This window comes from Coloeus monedula (genome assembly GCF_965178545.1).
Source record: "Coloeus monedula genome assembly, chromosome: 4".
NCBI classification, from domain to species: Eukaryota; Metazoa; Chordata; class Aves; order Passeriformes; family Corvidae; genus Coloeus; species Coloeus monedula.
Window position 1 is genome coordinate 61,341,351 of NC_138784.1, and position 15,499 is coordinate 61,356,849.

Consider the following 15,499-nt stretch of genomic DNA (forward strand, 5'->3'; position numbering starts at 1 on the left):
AGTGAACTGAATGATTGCTTTCAGTGACTTCTACAAAGATTACTGATGGCCTCTCTCAAAAGTTTTGATTATTATTTTAATTTAAACCTTTGAGAGAAAATAATTATTTTCCCTGGCATCAAAACCCATTTGGTTCTTTGAAACTTCGTACATTTGTGAGTAACATGAGCTTCTGGAAGGATCATTCACTAATGCTTTATGTCTTTTTTTTTTCCCTTTCAGCGATCTCTGAACTGTAACAACACATACATAGAAGAGCCAAACATGTATCGCACAACTATGGGGGAATCCACTGTCTCCCTAGAAAGCACCGTCAGGTCAGCCAAGAGCCACAATAGCTACCTTGCTTATATTCTCAGGTAATCCGGTGGCAGGTGCATGGCTTTCAGGTGCTTGCCTTTCCCTTTTTTATTGCTCTCGTGGAAACCAGAAATCTGGTTCAAATGCTACTTGGTTTATGTCTTAACAGTTCTGTTTCATGTGACTGTCATTTTCTTTGGTGCATTTTCTGTTGCATGTGTCTTTGGGGCAGGGTTCTGGCAGTGCAGAGGTTAACCTAAGAGTGAGGTTACCTATATGGGCTATGCTGCTTGCCTGTTGCAATTCAGATGTGTCTCAAGGAGCACAGTTTAGCTCATTAGCTTTAGGGTTTTTCAGAGTGTGATTCATGTGGCACAAGGTAGATAACTAGATCAGGATAACCTTTGTCTCACTGTAAAGTGACCACTGGACAGTCAAGCACAGGCTGGCTGGCATCCCCTGAAGCTGTCTGTATGTCTGCCTTGTTGTTAAGAACAGTAAAGTGACCAAGAAAGTTGTCCTCTGTTTTTCTTCTCAAAGGGACGAGGCTGCTCATAAACTCAGTGGATCCTCAAGTCAAGCAAGGGCTGGTCAGACTGAAGCAGATTCCTCCATTTTTCATAGGAATCCGTCCAAATCCAATGGTAAGAATAATTTCTAAATGCTTTGACCCATTTGTGCACCTTCTCCTTCTCAGCAGTTTCTCCAAAGTCTTCTGTAACAGGAAGAATAATTACAATAATTAGATGTTCTCGTTTTGATTATGCTGTTGGCATAACAAGCTGTGTAATGGCTGCCTTACAAGGAAATCCTGGAATGGAAATATCATATATCTGCTGCTTGTGATGGTTTAATTTTTATCTGATGCTGTCACGGCTGTTGACAGTTTATGGAGTCCCCTTTCTTTCTCACAAAGTATGTACTGTTGCTCTTGATTTTTAGTTGGAGAAATTTTAATGTTTGAGACCTTGAGGCAATATTCTCCTTTACTTGTCTGTGGTTTGACAAAAAAAATGAGAAGTGTCTCTTGTCTGATTTCCTTTCATTTTGGTCTTGACATTCAATTTTGTTGCCTTGTAGCAGTTTTTAAGTTAAGTGCATTTCAGATTCCTGGTATTTCTAGGTATCTTATTTTACCTGTGTGTTGTGTTCATTGAGATCCAATAGAGTTACTGTTCTGCATGTTAAATAGGGGAAAATGTGCTCCCACTCTGTCCTGCACATCCTGCCCACTAGCTGAGCCGAGTGGTTGTGCTTCCCAGTGGTTGTGCTGCAGTCCCTCTGCATTTATCCTAGGTACACTTACAGATGTAAGAGCTCATTCCTGGCACGGCCTGAACCAGATGCCTGCCTTTCCTTCTTCCTTGTGCATTTGTCAGATAGATCTGTTCAGCTCCTATTTACACTTCCATCACTGTGTTTCCCCTGTCCCCCTTTGCAGAGCATGATTCAGACTCTGACAGCGAGCTGTCCCTCGATGAACACAGCAGTTCTTACGCCTCCTCCCATTCATCAGACAGCGAGGAAGATGGACTCGAGATGGAGAAGAAGTGGAACACATCTACTTCCAAAAACAATGAACATGGCCCACTCCACAGCACACCCAAAGGTACTCCCAGTGCGAGGGGAGGGCAGTGGTGCGCTAAAGTAGCTTTGGATTAGATGGGATGCATTTGCCACACTACCGTGCAGCTGAGGCAGCATCTCTACCTCTGCACCTTGCTTTGGTAGAGATCCTTGTTTCCAGCTTAGAGACCTTTCTTCTTCCAAAGGCTTGTTCCCAGGGGTGACTGAGTACTGAATGCTGAACACCCTAAAGCAGAGTGAGCTTTGCAGGCAGGTCCCCAAAGCATTTGGACATGGCATTACCAAGCCAGCAATATCTCATGAAGAAGAGGAGAAAGAAGCCACTTGTTTTGCAGGCAGGGGGAGGAAATGTCTGCCTCTCCTCATACAATAAAGGCATGTGTATCCAGTGGTGTTGGGGAGGTCCTGGACTTAAAGAGTTGGAAATCATTGACCATTAATATAATTTCTGTGTGACAGGGTGCAGGCATTTCTAAGCATTGTTGATACTGTCCTAATGAAATACAACTTTGAATGACAAACATCCAGGCTGTGTGCAGAGGCTCTTCACAGATACAGCACAGGGTGCCTTGGGTAGCCTCAGCCTTCAGAAACCAACTTCCCCAAGGAAGGATCTCTGACCCTGGAGAGCTGAGAAGGCAGGTTTGCCTCAGAGTTCTCCTTAATGGAGCTGGCAACCTTGCTCTGGGAAGGATTTGGACATCCTGTCATCCTACCAGGTGATTTTTTGGGGGGTTTAATGCACCCTGAGGGCAGTGCAGTCCATCAAGGACCAACTGAAGGATTGCTCTGGTTTGACACACAGCTCCTCTCCAGCCACAGATGCCAGGCAGTGGTTGAGAGAACATACCAAAAGTGGTTTTCGAGCTAGTGTTTTTTTGCATTGCAGTTGATACCCTTCCCAATCATGTGAAACCCTATTGGCCCACAGAGTGCGTATCAGCCAGCGATGGCGAGGACCCCAGCAGGAAACAAAAACTCAAAGTAGAGACCAAGGTCAACGTAGAGCTTCACAGGGAAAACCAGGTGAACCACAGCAATGAAGCACCACAGGACAAGGAGAACGAAGGGCAGCAGAAGGAGAACAGACCTCTGGCCCACCAGAATAACCAGCAGCCGGAGCAGAGGAAAGGTAACACAGCCTCACAGTTGGACTGGGAGACCAGAGGGTTAATGAGCATTAATTAGTTTAAAAGGTAGCTCTGTCAAGGAAGAACACTTTCCAAATGGCTCCAATCTGTGTAGCCAGATACACCATGGGAAGCTAGTGGGTAGTTGCTGCAGTCTGATCTTTTGGTTATGAAATAAAGTGCCAAACTAGAAGTCTTAGTAAGAAATAGAGAACGTAACATCTTGCATGCGCTCAGCTTGATAAATGAAATTACTGATACACTTAAAAAATTTTATTATTCCCTCTTTTCCTTAACAGGCATCTTAAAAAATAAAGTTACCTACCCTCCCCCACTGGTGGATAAGAATATGAAGAATCGTTTGCGGGAAAAGCTGTCGGATTACAATCAGAGCACAATCTCATCCAGGACTACTTCCCTAGGGACAAATGAGGGGGTCCGCTCTCCTTCAGACTTGGGGGTAACAGTAAAAAATGTTCGGAGGGAGCAGTCTCGAGACCAGCTCAATGGCATGGCCATGAACCTCCACGTGGGAACAGGACATGCTGACACCTCAGACTCAGAGTAAGTGTCACATTGGGATGCCCTGGCTGACCTCCTATGGTCTCTCCCTTCACCTTCCAATCCTAGACTCACACATGAGCAAAAATTTCCTCTGGTGATTGCCCAGAGTCCTTCACCAGTAACTGTCTTGATGGTTTGCCCATACCATGTCCCCAGGCCATGGTGTTTCAGTCATGAGAAGGCCAAAACAGGTGTCACAGGCAAGGTGCCAGGACAGAGACCTGCTACTGGGCCACCCTGGCATGCTCTGAACTGGCAGGCTGATGTGGTAGTGGCACACTTGGACAGGAGCAGCCTCACTCTGCCCTGCCACCCTGCCGGGGCTTGGCTGGGGAAAGGGACAAGGCTGTGGGGAGCATGGTGTGAGTGTCCATGTCTCAGAGGGCAGAGGGAAACCATGGCTGAGGCAGGAGATCCCAAGGCTGGAGAGAAAAACCAAGCTACCAATCCTAAACTGGCAATCAGTGTGTGAATTTATCATTGTAAACTAAATCAAATATAAACAAAAGGCTGAGCAAGCTCTCAGCCAAAGGGAATTCTCAGAAACCTCATTACTCATCATTGATAATTCTTGCATTAAGACAACAGCCATATGTAAAGTCTATGCAAGCATTTTATTCATATAGTCTCATTCTTTATTAACATGAATAATAGTCTTATTCTTTCACCAAACCGAGAGAAAAATTCTCACCCAGCTTTAACTCTAGCACTATCTCACCAGGTTTTAAATATGCCTGTTGTCTGGGTGCACAGACCATTCCCAGCTCACTATAAAAGCACATCTTTGGATTGCTGGGAGTCGGCTGATGAAATAGATCCTGGTTAGGCAGGAAACACGGATGTTTTGAGTAAGCCATAACTACCTGCTGCTACCAGGTAACACAGTCATTACTGGGGAATAACTGGCCAGCTTGCACTGAGCAACTGTGTTATCGATGCACCTTTGGCATAATGGAAAGCTCTGCTGTTGGCAGCAGACTGCACGAATCTGTCCGATACACCAGGCTTCTAACAGCTTGTAAGATCTGTATGTGAACCTTGCATCCTCAGGGAAGCATTAGCCAAATACAGACTCTGTAGAACTTCCTCTAAAGCATTTCTCTTGTGTATTACCTGGAACTGTTTCTCTCAGGTGGTCTTCCCCTCCAAGACAGCATCCCCCCTGCAAGCATTGGTTTGGCAAGGCATGGTAACTTCACAGGGCATGAGCCCTTGCTGAAAAGGATTAGGTGGGTTTGGGTGGAGCAGTTTGCCTGTACCTGTTTAACCCTAAGCCTGCATGATCACTTCTTCTCACTAACAGAGGCAGTAATGAAACTTCAATTTGAACCATCAGGAAATTGTGATCCCCTCTGCACGGTTCTGACTCCTCACCACGGCGTCGCTGCCTGCCCGCCTCGGACTTCATCAGAGAGGCCACACGGTGAGGAGGATGAGGTGGGCATCGATTCCCACGTGGTTTCACGTTCTGGCAGACTCCTGACTGCTCCTGGTGCAGCCACAGTGCCCGGCTGGGCTTGCAATAAGGGCGCTGTGTGGTACGCTCCTCCCGCAGGAACCCGTGCCGAAAACACGGAAACGGCCACAGGGATGCCCTGTGTTGGATGGATATCTGTGCACGGTGCAGACAGTGCTGCAGGGGTTGCTTTTTGCAGGGAAGAACCAAGGAAAAACACATTGTTATCCTAGAGGACCTACAATAAGGCAATCCATCAGCCTGAAGACAAGCACTAGGACGTGTCTCTTGTGGAGTTTTGATGGCTGTAGTGTGAACCCTTGAGGCTGCTGGGCTCCAGGAGGAATATCCCAACAAGTGTCCTTTGGTTTCTATGCCAGCATCTCTGTCCACCCCCCTACAGACACGTCATCTTAAGAAAAAAAAATCCTTTATATATATATATAAAGTGTAGATACTTCTATATATTTTGTATGGTGTTGCTAAAGAAAAAGTTCCTTTGTATATTTTACATTTATACTGATCTTCTTAATTTGATAATAGGAAATCAATTAAAAAGATGTTTTGATATTTTTTATATGAACATTGCACAATTTTACTTGAATTTGGCGTTTGATAAGTAACTGAGGTTTGCCTGGAAGCCACCTTCAGACACGATGCAGTTTTCAAAGTAATACAGTAAAGATTACATCAAAATCCATGACTATAATTTATAAGTTTTGTTAACAGATTTTGGAACACTTTAAGGGCACAGTATCTTTTTCTCATAACCTTCTAAAACCCACAAAAATTTGTTTTCTGCATTTTTTTTGGTAGTTTGATCTCTTCTCACAAGTTCATTGAAGTGTTCAGGAACTGAACTTCAGGACGCATATCTTTGTGTAAGGTTTCAACTCAGTCCTTGTCTGGAAGAAGTCAAATCAGTATTTCTTTCCCTTACCAAGAACAAGAAAATTAAGTGGTGTGGTTGTGTGGTAGGTTTTTACCTTGGTCAGGCTCTGCAACAAACCAGCACTCTGCATGTCCCAGGGAGAGGGCCCTCCTTCCATGGGCAAGTTCTGCCTCAGGTGCAGTATTTTTTTTTCTCTCTTCTCACTGGATTCAGCACATCTAATCAAAGCAGAAATAGAAGACTTTAAAGATGTCCAGATTTCACTGTCCAGCTCTTTGACAAAACCCTGGCCTTCCTGGTGTTTCAAAAAGCACATGGAAGGCTTAAGGTTTCACGTTTCCCACAAAATGTGCTGGTTTCACAAGTATCAGAAAGTTAAGCGTGACCTGTCTGCTGTCTTCACCTTCCTGCGATGTTTACAAAAAAAAGGAAGAGTAAGATGTGAAAAAGTTTGCATCCAACAGTGTTAGGCAGAGCTCAGCCGGTGGCTCCTCGTGGTGGGAATATGTGACTCCAAGGATGACAGTGGTGTGGCTGTGCCTGCTCTCTGCCAGTAAGGCTTTCAGGAGCTCCATGCTCACCACAGCAGCCCTTTTGGGGAAATACTGGCTATTGTTTGTGCAAATGTGTGTGTGAAAGGGAAGAAATAGAAAATCAGGCTAAATAAAATGCAGGAGTTGAGGAAAAGATGAAAAACAGTATACTGTAATCTTGGTTTCATTATATTCCTATGCATTTTCAAAAGTATCAAGGAAGCCTTTAGAAGGGGAGAGGGAGGAAGGATGCTGTTCCTTTAAAAATTATGCAACATACTGTGTGACATTTTCTGACAGAAAAAAAATTTGAATGTTTTAAGGGTCTGGCACTTGGCTGTGTGCTCAGGCATTGTGTATAACCCATGCTAGTTGTTCTTACATCTGTGTATGTATATTTTGTCCCAGTGAGATGTAGGTAGTTTTTATTTTGATCAGAATTGTTGCAGTAAATGAGGGTCAGTTGTATTAATGACAAAAAAATTAAACCTATTTTTATGACTTTTTAAAAGCTTTATGGCAGATTAGACACTGGAAGTTTGTTTGTTTTTTTTTAACAAATGTATATTTATTAATGTGCAGAACACTGGAATTGCAGCACAGATGAAAGGAGAATTTACAATAAATTAAGAAATTTTTTTGGACTTGTATTCTCCCTCTGGTTGTTTATTTTTAAGTGCGGATGCTGAGGGTCCAAATGGCATTTCCTGGCGTTTAGAAAGTAGCAGGAGCGGGAACATACAGATACCCATCTCTCTCACTGAGGCAGCAGAGGCTGTAAAGCACCAGCCAGGCAATGCACACCCCCCTGCCAGCCCAGGACCCTGTGCTGGCACAGGGTGCCAGAACTGCATCACATTTCAGTCCAAACCTGCGGCATTTTTCAGACATGGGACATGGCCTGTGGAAGAGAAATGCCCTCTGCTAACCCAGAGCAAAGCAGGTCACCAGGAAAGCACCAGATTTAGAAAAGGACATGTGAGAGCAGCTCAAGGGGAGTGGCAGCCAGCCCAGCCCACAACAGCCTGCAGTGAGCGACAAGGACCTTCTCAGATGGTCTGTGCTCCGTCCTTGGCTCTCCCAAGCCAGCTGAGGCTGAGCTGTGGTCCTGCTCACTCAGTTCTTTTCAGGCTGTTGTGCAAGTCCTCATTCATAGATCTCACAAGGCCCAGCAGTGACCTGCACATGTCTGTCAGCTTTCTGGAAACAAAAGTATTTCTCAGTATCAACTGGCCAGGGTGAAGCCAGGTGGAGAGAGCCTAGCTACTGATTTAGGGGCAAAATCAAATCTTCAGGATCTTCATTTTGGAAACAGCTCCACCAAAACTTGCCACTAAACAAACTCAAGTAATTAGCCCAAGGGGAAACTGTTTTGAATTCTATTGTACAAGTGCATATTTGGGGGAACACAGAGTTTTTTCTGAAGTACTAGTTCACTTTTCTGTGGAGAAGCAGAAATAAGCCTCAGGCTTTCACATAAGCAGGTTAGTTGAGGCAGAGACCAGCCTGTGATCCTGTCTCCAGTAGTGACCTACAGCAGATGTTTAGAAAGAGGATTATCAGCCACACATTACATGGCAAGGCGGCCCCAGCAGGGTCCACAGCCCCCAGCTCTCTGCAGCTCAAGGCAGAGGCAGGAGTTGTGCTTGTCTCCAGCAAACCATGTTTTTCCCTCATACATCTCTCCTGTTGTGTTTCAGACCCATTTAAACTTCTACTACACAGTGGGCTGCCTGATTCAGTCACAAGCAGTAAGAAAAATGCCTTCCTTCAGCTTCATTCCCATCCCCTACCACGAACACCTTTGCTGCTTGCAGCAGGAGAGGCAGTGAGAATCATCTCTCATCTTCTCCAGGTCAAAGAGAGACAGGCTCTGCCCTAGAGCACTTGGGTAATCTCTTTCCAGCTGAGCAGCTTGGATCTCTGCAATTGTTCCATGTGCAGAAACACTGCTGTACCTTTTACCTTCCTTCTTGCTCTTCTTCAGCCCATTACCAGGTCAAATATAGACTCTTTGGGGTGGCAGAGAGAGAAGAGACCAGAGCAGACCATAAAATGCAAGCAGTAGGCCTGCCAACACCCACCAAAAAAAAAAAGAAAAAAAAAATTTAAAAAATCTCCATTCACTTTTCCCATCCTAATCTTTACAATGACATTCGGCCTAAGCAAACTATAAGAAAAAAATTCCAGAAGAGATGCACCATTGGCAGCAGCATGGCATGGTAAGGCTGCAGTAACATAAGCAGTCATGTACCCCAGCCCCTTTAACAACAGTATACTCAAATATATTCAAATATACTCAGGGATCTGTCTAAAAGTCTTAAAAATCCTAACTGATAATTCCAGTACACCTGCCAATAGCCTGCAGTAGCATTTCCGAGGATAATGAGTTAGTTTGTCTGAATCCTTATGTTGTGCTTAGGCACACAGCCTGCTCAGCCACAGAGGATGCTCCTGCCAAGGTCTGGGGGATCACAGAAAGGAGATTCCCAGCAGCCCTGGGAAGATGTCACTACTGTCCACACCAACACCACACCCCCAGCGCCAGGACCAGTCTAGGATGCATTTGGGCCTCAGCCTCACAGGTTCTACTCTGCCTTTATGCTCCTGTTCTCACATGTGCAACTCACTTCTCGTCCCTTAAAGAAGCAATTTGTACTAGACTCATTTTCCATTTTAGTCTATTGATTTTTGAATCCATCCTCCAGTTTCTCATACTCATTTTGGATTTTAGTCCTGTCCATGAGGATGCCTGGAGGCAGCATCTGCAACCTTTACTAGCTACCTTATATCTCATCATTCAAACCATGAATGAAAATATCAAACAAAACTAAGCCCAAGAGGGCTTTTCAAACACTTCTGTTCTTGCCAAGCAAGTTTTGCACCTACCTCATGTCAATTAACGTCAGTCTGCACTGACAGTGTTTTGTGTATGAGAACAGAGTGTGGGGCAGTATCAAACTATTTACTGAAGACATGTTCCATCTGCTGCTGCTGCTGCTCCTTTATCCACCATGCCAGACACTGTATTAAAGAAAATTAGATTAATCTGAAGTGTGTGTGGCAAAGAGACCGTGTTAATTCATCATTGTCTTCTAAATACTTCAAAGCATTTGTAAGTGCCCCCAGGAGCCCCCTGGAGCTCAGTGCTGTGCCGGTGTGTCCCCTTCTGCCTTGGTCAGACATCTGCTGCCATCCTTCTGCTCAAAGACAGCTCTGAATAGAGTATCCACAGCTTCAAACTCATATTTTTCATAGTCTGAGCATATTGTCTTTATTTGAAGGGAGGCCCAGACTGATTTCCCTGTGGACTGATGCTTCATGGAGGTGCTGTGAGAGCCCAGCCTCTGCAGTGGGTCAGGAGACACCACAGAGGTGGAGCAGAGCTAAGGCACCTCTTAGGGGGAGAACTGTGCTTAAGGTGAGAGGTGCCCTGTCTCTCTGACAGCTGCATGTGTCCCAGGGCCATCCTTGGCCAAAACGTGGGACTGCCCTGCCCAGCATGGCCTGGCTTCAGGAGCCCATCCTGACTTCTGCAAAGCCATTGTTTTACATCAGATCCATCCAGGAAATAGAAATGAGCTCACAGCTCCAGCTTTCCAGGTGCTGCCACTCTCTTTTATTAAATACTCATAGTGCAACCAGTTGGGTGGTTTCCTCTATTAGTTTCTTAGAGGTTGGGGGTTTTCCCCTCCACAAATATAACTGTTTGCAAAACCACCAACCCCTTGGGCTAAGGGGTAGGAAAACCTCTTCCTTTTGGTTATTTGATGGAAGCTCTTTGGAAGTCCTTCTTGAATGATCTTGTTTGGATGTTAAGCCTGGAAATGTCTGGGGGATCACAGAAAGGAGATCCCCAGGACCCCTGGTGAGATGTCGCCACTGTCCACACCAGCACCACCGCTTGTGCTTTCCAAGTGAAGAGCGTAGAGTTGGGTCTGTATTTTTGTTAGATATTCATATACTGAAGGAAACAGTGAGCATGGGAAATCCTGTGTATGTATAAAGAGGGCAGCTGAAGCAGAAGGTCCCTGTGAATGATCCATTCCACTCAGGTTAGGAACATCCCACTGAATCCCATACAAAACAGCAGCAGCTGTGGCTGGGAGCCAGCAAATTGAACAAGTTTCCAGGCAAAACAATAAATAGGGCATTGATTCTGAGAAAAATCAATAACTCTTAGCACATGTTTCAATTTCCTGGATAAAACAAACAGAAATGCCTAGAATGGTTAACTCCTTCACTTACAGATGCACAGGTTTCAGGGATGGAAAGGATCAGGAGAAAGCCCAGTTGGCTTAGGAGCTTTAGGAGTTAGGGTTCATACTGCTGGCACAAATTGGCCAAACAAACAGGAGTGAGCAGGTGGTCAGGAGGAACCAAGCTGCCATCAAAGCACTCCTCACACGCAGCTTTCTCCACCAGGTTGTCCAAGGAAAAACACTTTCCTGGCTGATCTCACCTAGGTTATACCAAGCACAAACCAAAAGCAGCTTGTGTATTTTCTTTCTCGCTCACTCAGTGACAGGGCACCTCCTCACACATCCATCTGCATCACTTCCCTGTGGGCAGATCCGTGGCAGAGCCAGTGCCATCACAACCGAGGTGACCCCAAAGGGATTTCTGTCAAGGCTGTTCCTCTGCTGGAGCAGACTGGCAACAAAGCACTCCTGCTTCTTGCAGAATGTTTAGCTTGCCTCTGTGGTGATACAGAGACACACCATGCGTCCCTTGGGATTTGCTGCAAGCTCCGTGTTAAACCTGCCTCCTAGGAGGTTTAACATGGGAGGTTCAAGCGTGGCCTCTGCTGGGCTGGCTTTTCATGGCAGGTGCTCAGTACAGCAGCATTAGCTACAGGAAGTCCATTGTAATTAAAGGGTTGGACAGCTGTGGCAAGAAGCACAGGAGCAGAGCTGCCTGCTCTAATTCCCAGGATCAATCTATTGTGCTTAGACAGTATTTACATGTTTCTCCTGATCCATCAGTGATTCTCTCCCTCTGGTGTCAGAAAGAAGGCAGCTTGCAGGGAGCCACCTTAAAAGTCATCAGTCTTAGATCTCCTCCCAGTAGCGAATTCCCCTGCTTGCTCTGGAGTTCAAGCACCATTGTTGTGTTGCAGTGCAGAGGCGACACACCACATGAGGACAGCCTCTGCTCCATGAAATGGTCGTGTCTTAAACAAGGTTTAACATCTGGCTACTAATCAGTTCACAGAGATTCTGCTTGTGCTGTCTTATTCACCTAAAAGGTAGGTGTAAAACTAAGTGTAATAATCTTATACCATAAAACACCTTAATATTTAAAACCAGTGTAGATAATGCTGATTTATTTCCAAAGGTGTCACTATAGCAATAAGTACTTATAATACATAAAGTGATTTTCAGTTTAAATGCCACACCTGGAACCTTTCAAACTTGTAATAGATTGATCACAGTTTTACTACATATAGCCAATTTGCTAACAGCCATAGAACTGTTGGTGTGACTCTATGGTTGGCCCATAGAGTCCTTTGTGTACTCTCAGAGAGGAGAGACAAAGACGTGTGAAGAGTAGTTAAGTGGCTAGATTAAAATAAAAACTACCTTTAATCCAGCACCAATCTGAAATCCACCAGATGCTACATGGCTAGTTATCCTATCTTTGCATACCAGCCGTTTTTATGTTTACAATCCATCCTTGTTTGATGTTGACAGTTTCATACAAAGCCTCATCCAGTGTAACGAGGCCATACCAGACCAGCTGAGTTTGTTTTGCCACCAGGCAGGAGCTGCAGCAGGGCTGGGAACACAGCCTTCAAGATGGACAGATTGCCAAAGAAGTCTGTGCTGCTGCTCACCCATTTTTAGATGCAGATTCCACTGAAGTCCTTCAAATGAGAGAAGAAATGTTCCATCAGTGGTTCTCACTCAGTCTCTCCTGTGTTGCACTGAGCAGTGGGCACAGCCCAGGATTTTCCTGCTGTGCTGGGGTTCATCAGCCCTGGAGAACACAGCAGACTGGGAGACAGAGGGAATCTCTGTAGTACCTGCCACAGGGAAGAGGAGCACATGGGAGATCTTCCCTGCTCCCAAGGACATGGCTGAACCTCCTTCTCTGTTCTGGTCAAATTTCACTGAAATCAAAACAGAACTGGATGCACAGAGGGATGAAACAGCTGGCTCCCATGAAGTCAGTGCTACATACACCTTGAGTCTCTTTCCTCCCTAGGAAAAGGAGAGAAAAGGAGGAAGAGGAAGAATTCACCATTTGTCTAGGAGTCCAATTTGAAGCTTTTTGATACAACCCAGATGTCCCATCTGCCAGCCAGAACTGCCACCAACACTTCTTGCAGACTACATCCAGCTCGTGTAAGCCCAGAGACACAAACCCAGGAGCCCTGCAGGAATGCAAAGCACCAGAAGAATTTCTCTCATGATCTCCCACAGCACTTCTGGAGAAATCCAGGACAGAGCAGTCAGGTCACTTTCCTCTTGATGAATCTTCTTACTGGAAGTAGGTCTTCTGTTGCTTTTCATCACAGGAACTGGTGGGCTGTAATTAACTGACTGTATTTTCCTGGGAGCCTCCTCAAAAGATGGTGCTATAGAATGGGAAAGGTGCCACTGAATTATCAAAGTCCAGAGCGGGGCAGCCCCCTGAAAAAACTTAATTTCTCCAGGTTGGGTCTGTTTAAGTGGTATTTCTCCACGTATTTAATTGTTTCTAGAACCTTAAACTTGCAGAGTGAGTTGGAAACTCTTTTGTATTGAAAAAATTACTCTATATGCTGCAAAACTGCACAGAATGTGGAGTCCATTCACTTTTTGCATTCTCAGGTTTCTCTGGCTGATGCTATGCCTGTAGTAAAAAGCAAGACATTTTAGAAAAGAACAACTCCAAAAGCCATTGTTCATCAGAATCCTCACACATTCAAACAAGTGTAAGAATCTGATGCTAGTTCTCAAGAGAAAAAAAATAAATCTCCCTTTTACCTCCAGCTGTTCAAGAAGCAGATGAAGTTTGAGAGTGACCAGGAAACGAATGAGCAGCACAGACCGGCACAGGGGAGGGAGGACAGGCAGGACCTGAACCCTGACTAAAAGTGTGTGTTTTCCCGGCTGCCGAGGCTGTCACTGGCCTGACCTGTACCATGGGCGCCGCCCAGCCCCAATGAGAGTCTGGCCCTTAAAAGATGCTGCTCCTCAGCCAGCTCATGGTTGTGCTGAAACGCCTGGGCTTTATCCCTGCCGCGAGCAAACCCACAGAGGGGCAATTCTTCCAATGTATTGGCTCAGCAAAAATCTAATAAAAGGGGAAAACTCACAATTCCGGATGTGTTAATTGCCACCGTCTCCCAACAACGTTGCCCACGGTTGGGAGGGATGAACGCGATGCCCTGGTGCCTCCTGGTGCTGAAGCTGGAAATGGCACATCACTTCCCTGCATCATTGGTGTGCGCCACTCTGGTGTGATTATCGCATTTATCACAGATAATTTCATTTTGTTCAATGCTTTAAAGCATGTAAATACATATAAATGCAGAGAAAGCGTTTTTAAAATTAAACCCGAGGCTGTTTGGTGGCGCTGAGACCCCCCTGCAGCTCATTCTGCCGTCCCTGGCTGCAGAGCCCAACATCGTCCCATGCAAAGCAGGGACAGCAGAAAACCAACCTCCCCAGACCTTCCTGTGCTGAAGTCTCCAAGCTGAAAGGGCTCTTTTGGACAAAGAGAGATCAGGAAATTCTGGTTTGGGAATAAAGGTGGAAAGGGGAATTTTATCCTTAACTCTGGAACAGCATGATCCTGAAATCCAGGCAGTGGAGGCTGTGCTGTGAACCTTCACTCCAGTCCCATCTCCTTGCCTTCGGGGGAGAGTCTGCACAGGAGGCTGCACACAGTCATCTCCCAGCTTCCAGGGAGAGCTTAGCCTTGTTCACAGGGGCTAGATTCAATATTTACATATATAAAAGTACAAATTTAAATGCTGCATCCAAGAATTTGGGGTCCTTTCTGCTTGGAAGTATGCTAAAAATACAGATGTACTCTAAAGAGGAGGGGGGAAAAAGCTTTATAAAAACACCAGCTTTGTTCCCTGTGGTCTGCAGCTAAAGAGAGAAAGCAGCTGAAGAGAGTGAACACTCAGTTTTGAAATGGGAACATGACAGCTTCTCTCAGCCCTAGAAGCCAATGCAAACACTACAAGCCAATGCTTTTACTGCTGGACTGTAAATACTGCGCTGCCATAGTGAGAACGAAGCCCTTCACCACACCTGTGCAACATCTCAATGCTCCAGAGATCCTGTCCAGGAGAAGACAGAATCAGGTGACAGCCCTGCTCTCTTTGCATGGGGACAGTTCTGTCCTCCAGCTCTTCAGCACCAGCTGGGGCAGGAACACCGCCAAGAAGGAGCAAAACCAGGGGTGCAATTAAGACAGGTTTCACACAAGCATTTCTGGAATAAAACTGCACTTGGAGGGCAATTTTCCAGCCATTATACACTCAGAAACACAGGTTTCGAATATATTCACAGGGCACAACAGAGATTTCAATTCAGACCCAGCCTTAGCTGACACGAGTCGTGGTTTTTCAGTTACATGATCCTAATCTTGTTACCACATTTTCTACTTTGGAAGGAAAAAGTCCTTTTCTAAATAGTTATGCATGTGAGCGTTTGAAACCAAATATTTCAAGACCTGAAAAGCTTAATGACAACTTGAAAGAGAAATCACCAGCTTGCAATTTGTTGCCCACAGTGGCAGAAAAAAATGACCAAAAAAAGTGAAAAGCCAATGAAGTTTAACAAGCATATTGATGCTAATCTTCGGCAATAGACATAAAAGGAAATTCACCAGCCAGACAGCTCTTACCCGATTCAAGCTTAATCCTGGCCAAATTCCAGCTTTAGCAAAGGCTGTGCAAGCAATGCTATCAGCGATGGTCCCTTGTAGGGCGCACGGCTACCTGACCCCAGCACCAACCTCTGCTCTCACCTCACTCCTCTACCTCGGTTTCCAAGCTGTTACAGCTGTGCCCCTGGGCATTTTCACACCCACTTTG

At 45.4% G+C, this 15,499-nt stretch overlaps 1 protein-coding gene across 1 annotated transcript in view; it reads left to right on the plus strand.

Annotated features, from left to right (window-relative positions):
• Positions 1–5,081, plus strand: part of CELSR1 (cadherin EGF LAG seven-pass G-type receptor 1) — a 166,734-nt gene extending 161,653 nt beyond the window's left edge. Inside the window, exons 30-35 of the mRNA XM_082279992.1 lie at positions 223–359; positions 841–944; positions 1,742–1,909; positions 2,777–3,019; positions 3,317–3,581; positions 4,885–5,081. Of these exons, the coding sequence (XP_082136118.1) occupies positions 223–359; positions 841–944; positions 1,742–1,909; positions 2,777–3,019; positions 3,317–3,581; positions 4,885–4,909 (942 nt within the window). The 3' untranslated portion in view covers positions 4,910–5,081. The remainder of the gene's footprint in view (positions 1–222; positions 360–840; positions 945–1,741; positions 1,910–2,776; positions 3,020–3,316; positions 3,582–4,884) is intronic.
• The last annotated feature ends 10,418 nt before the right edge of the window (positions 5,082–15,499 follow it).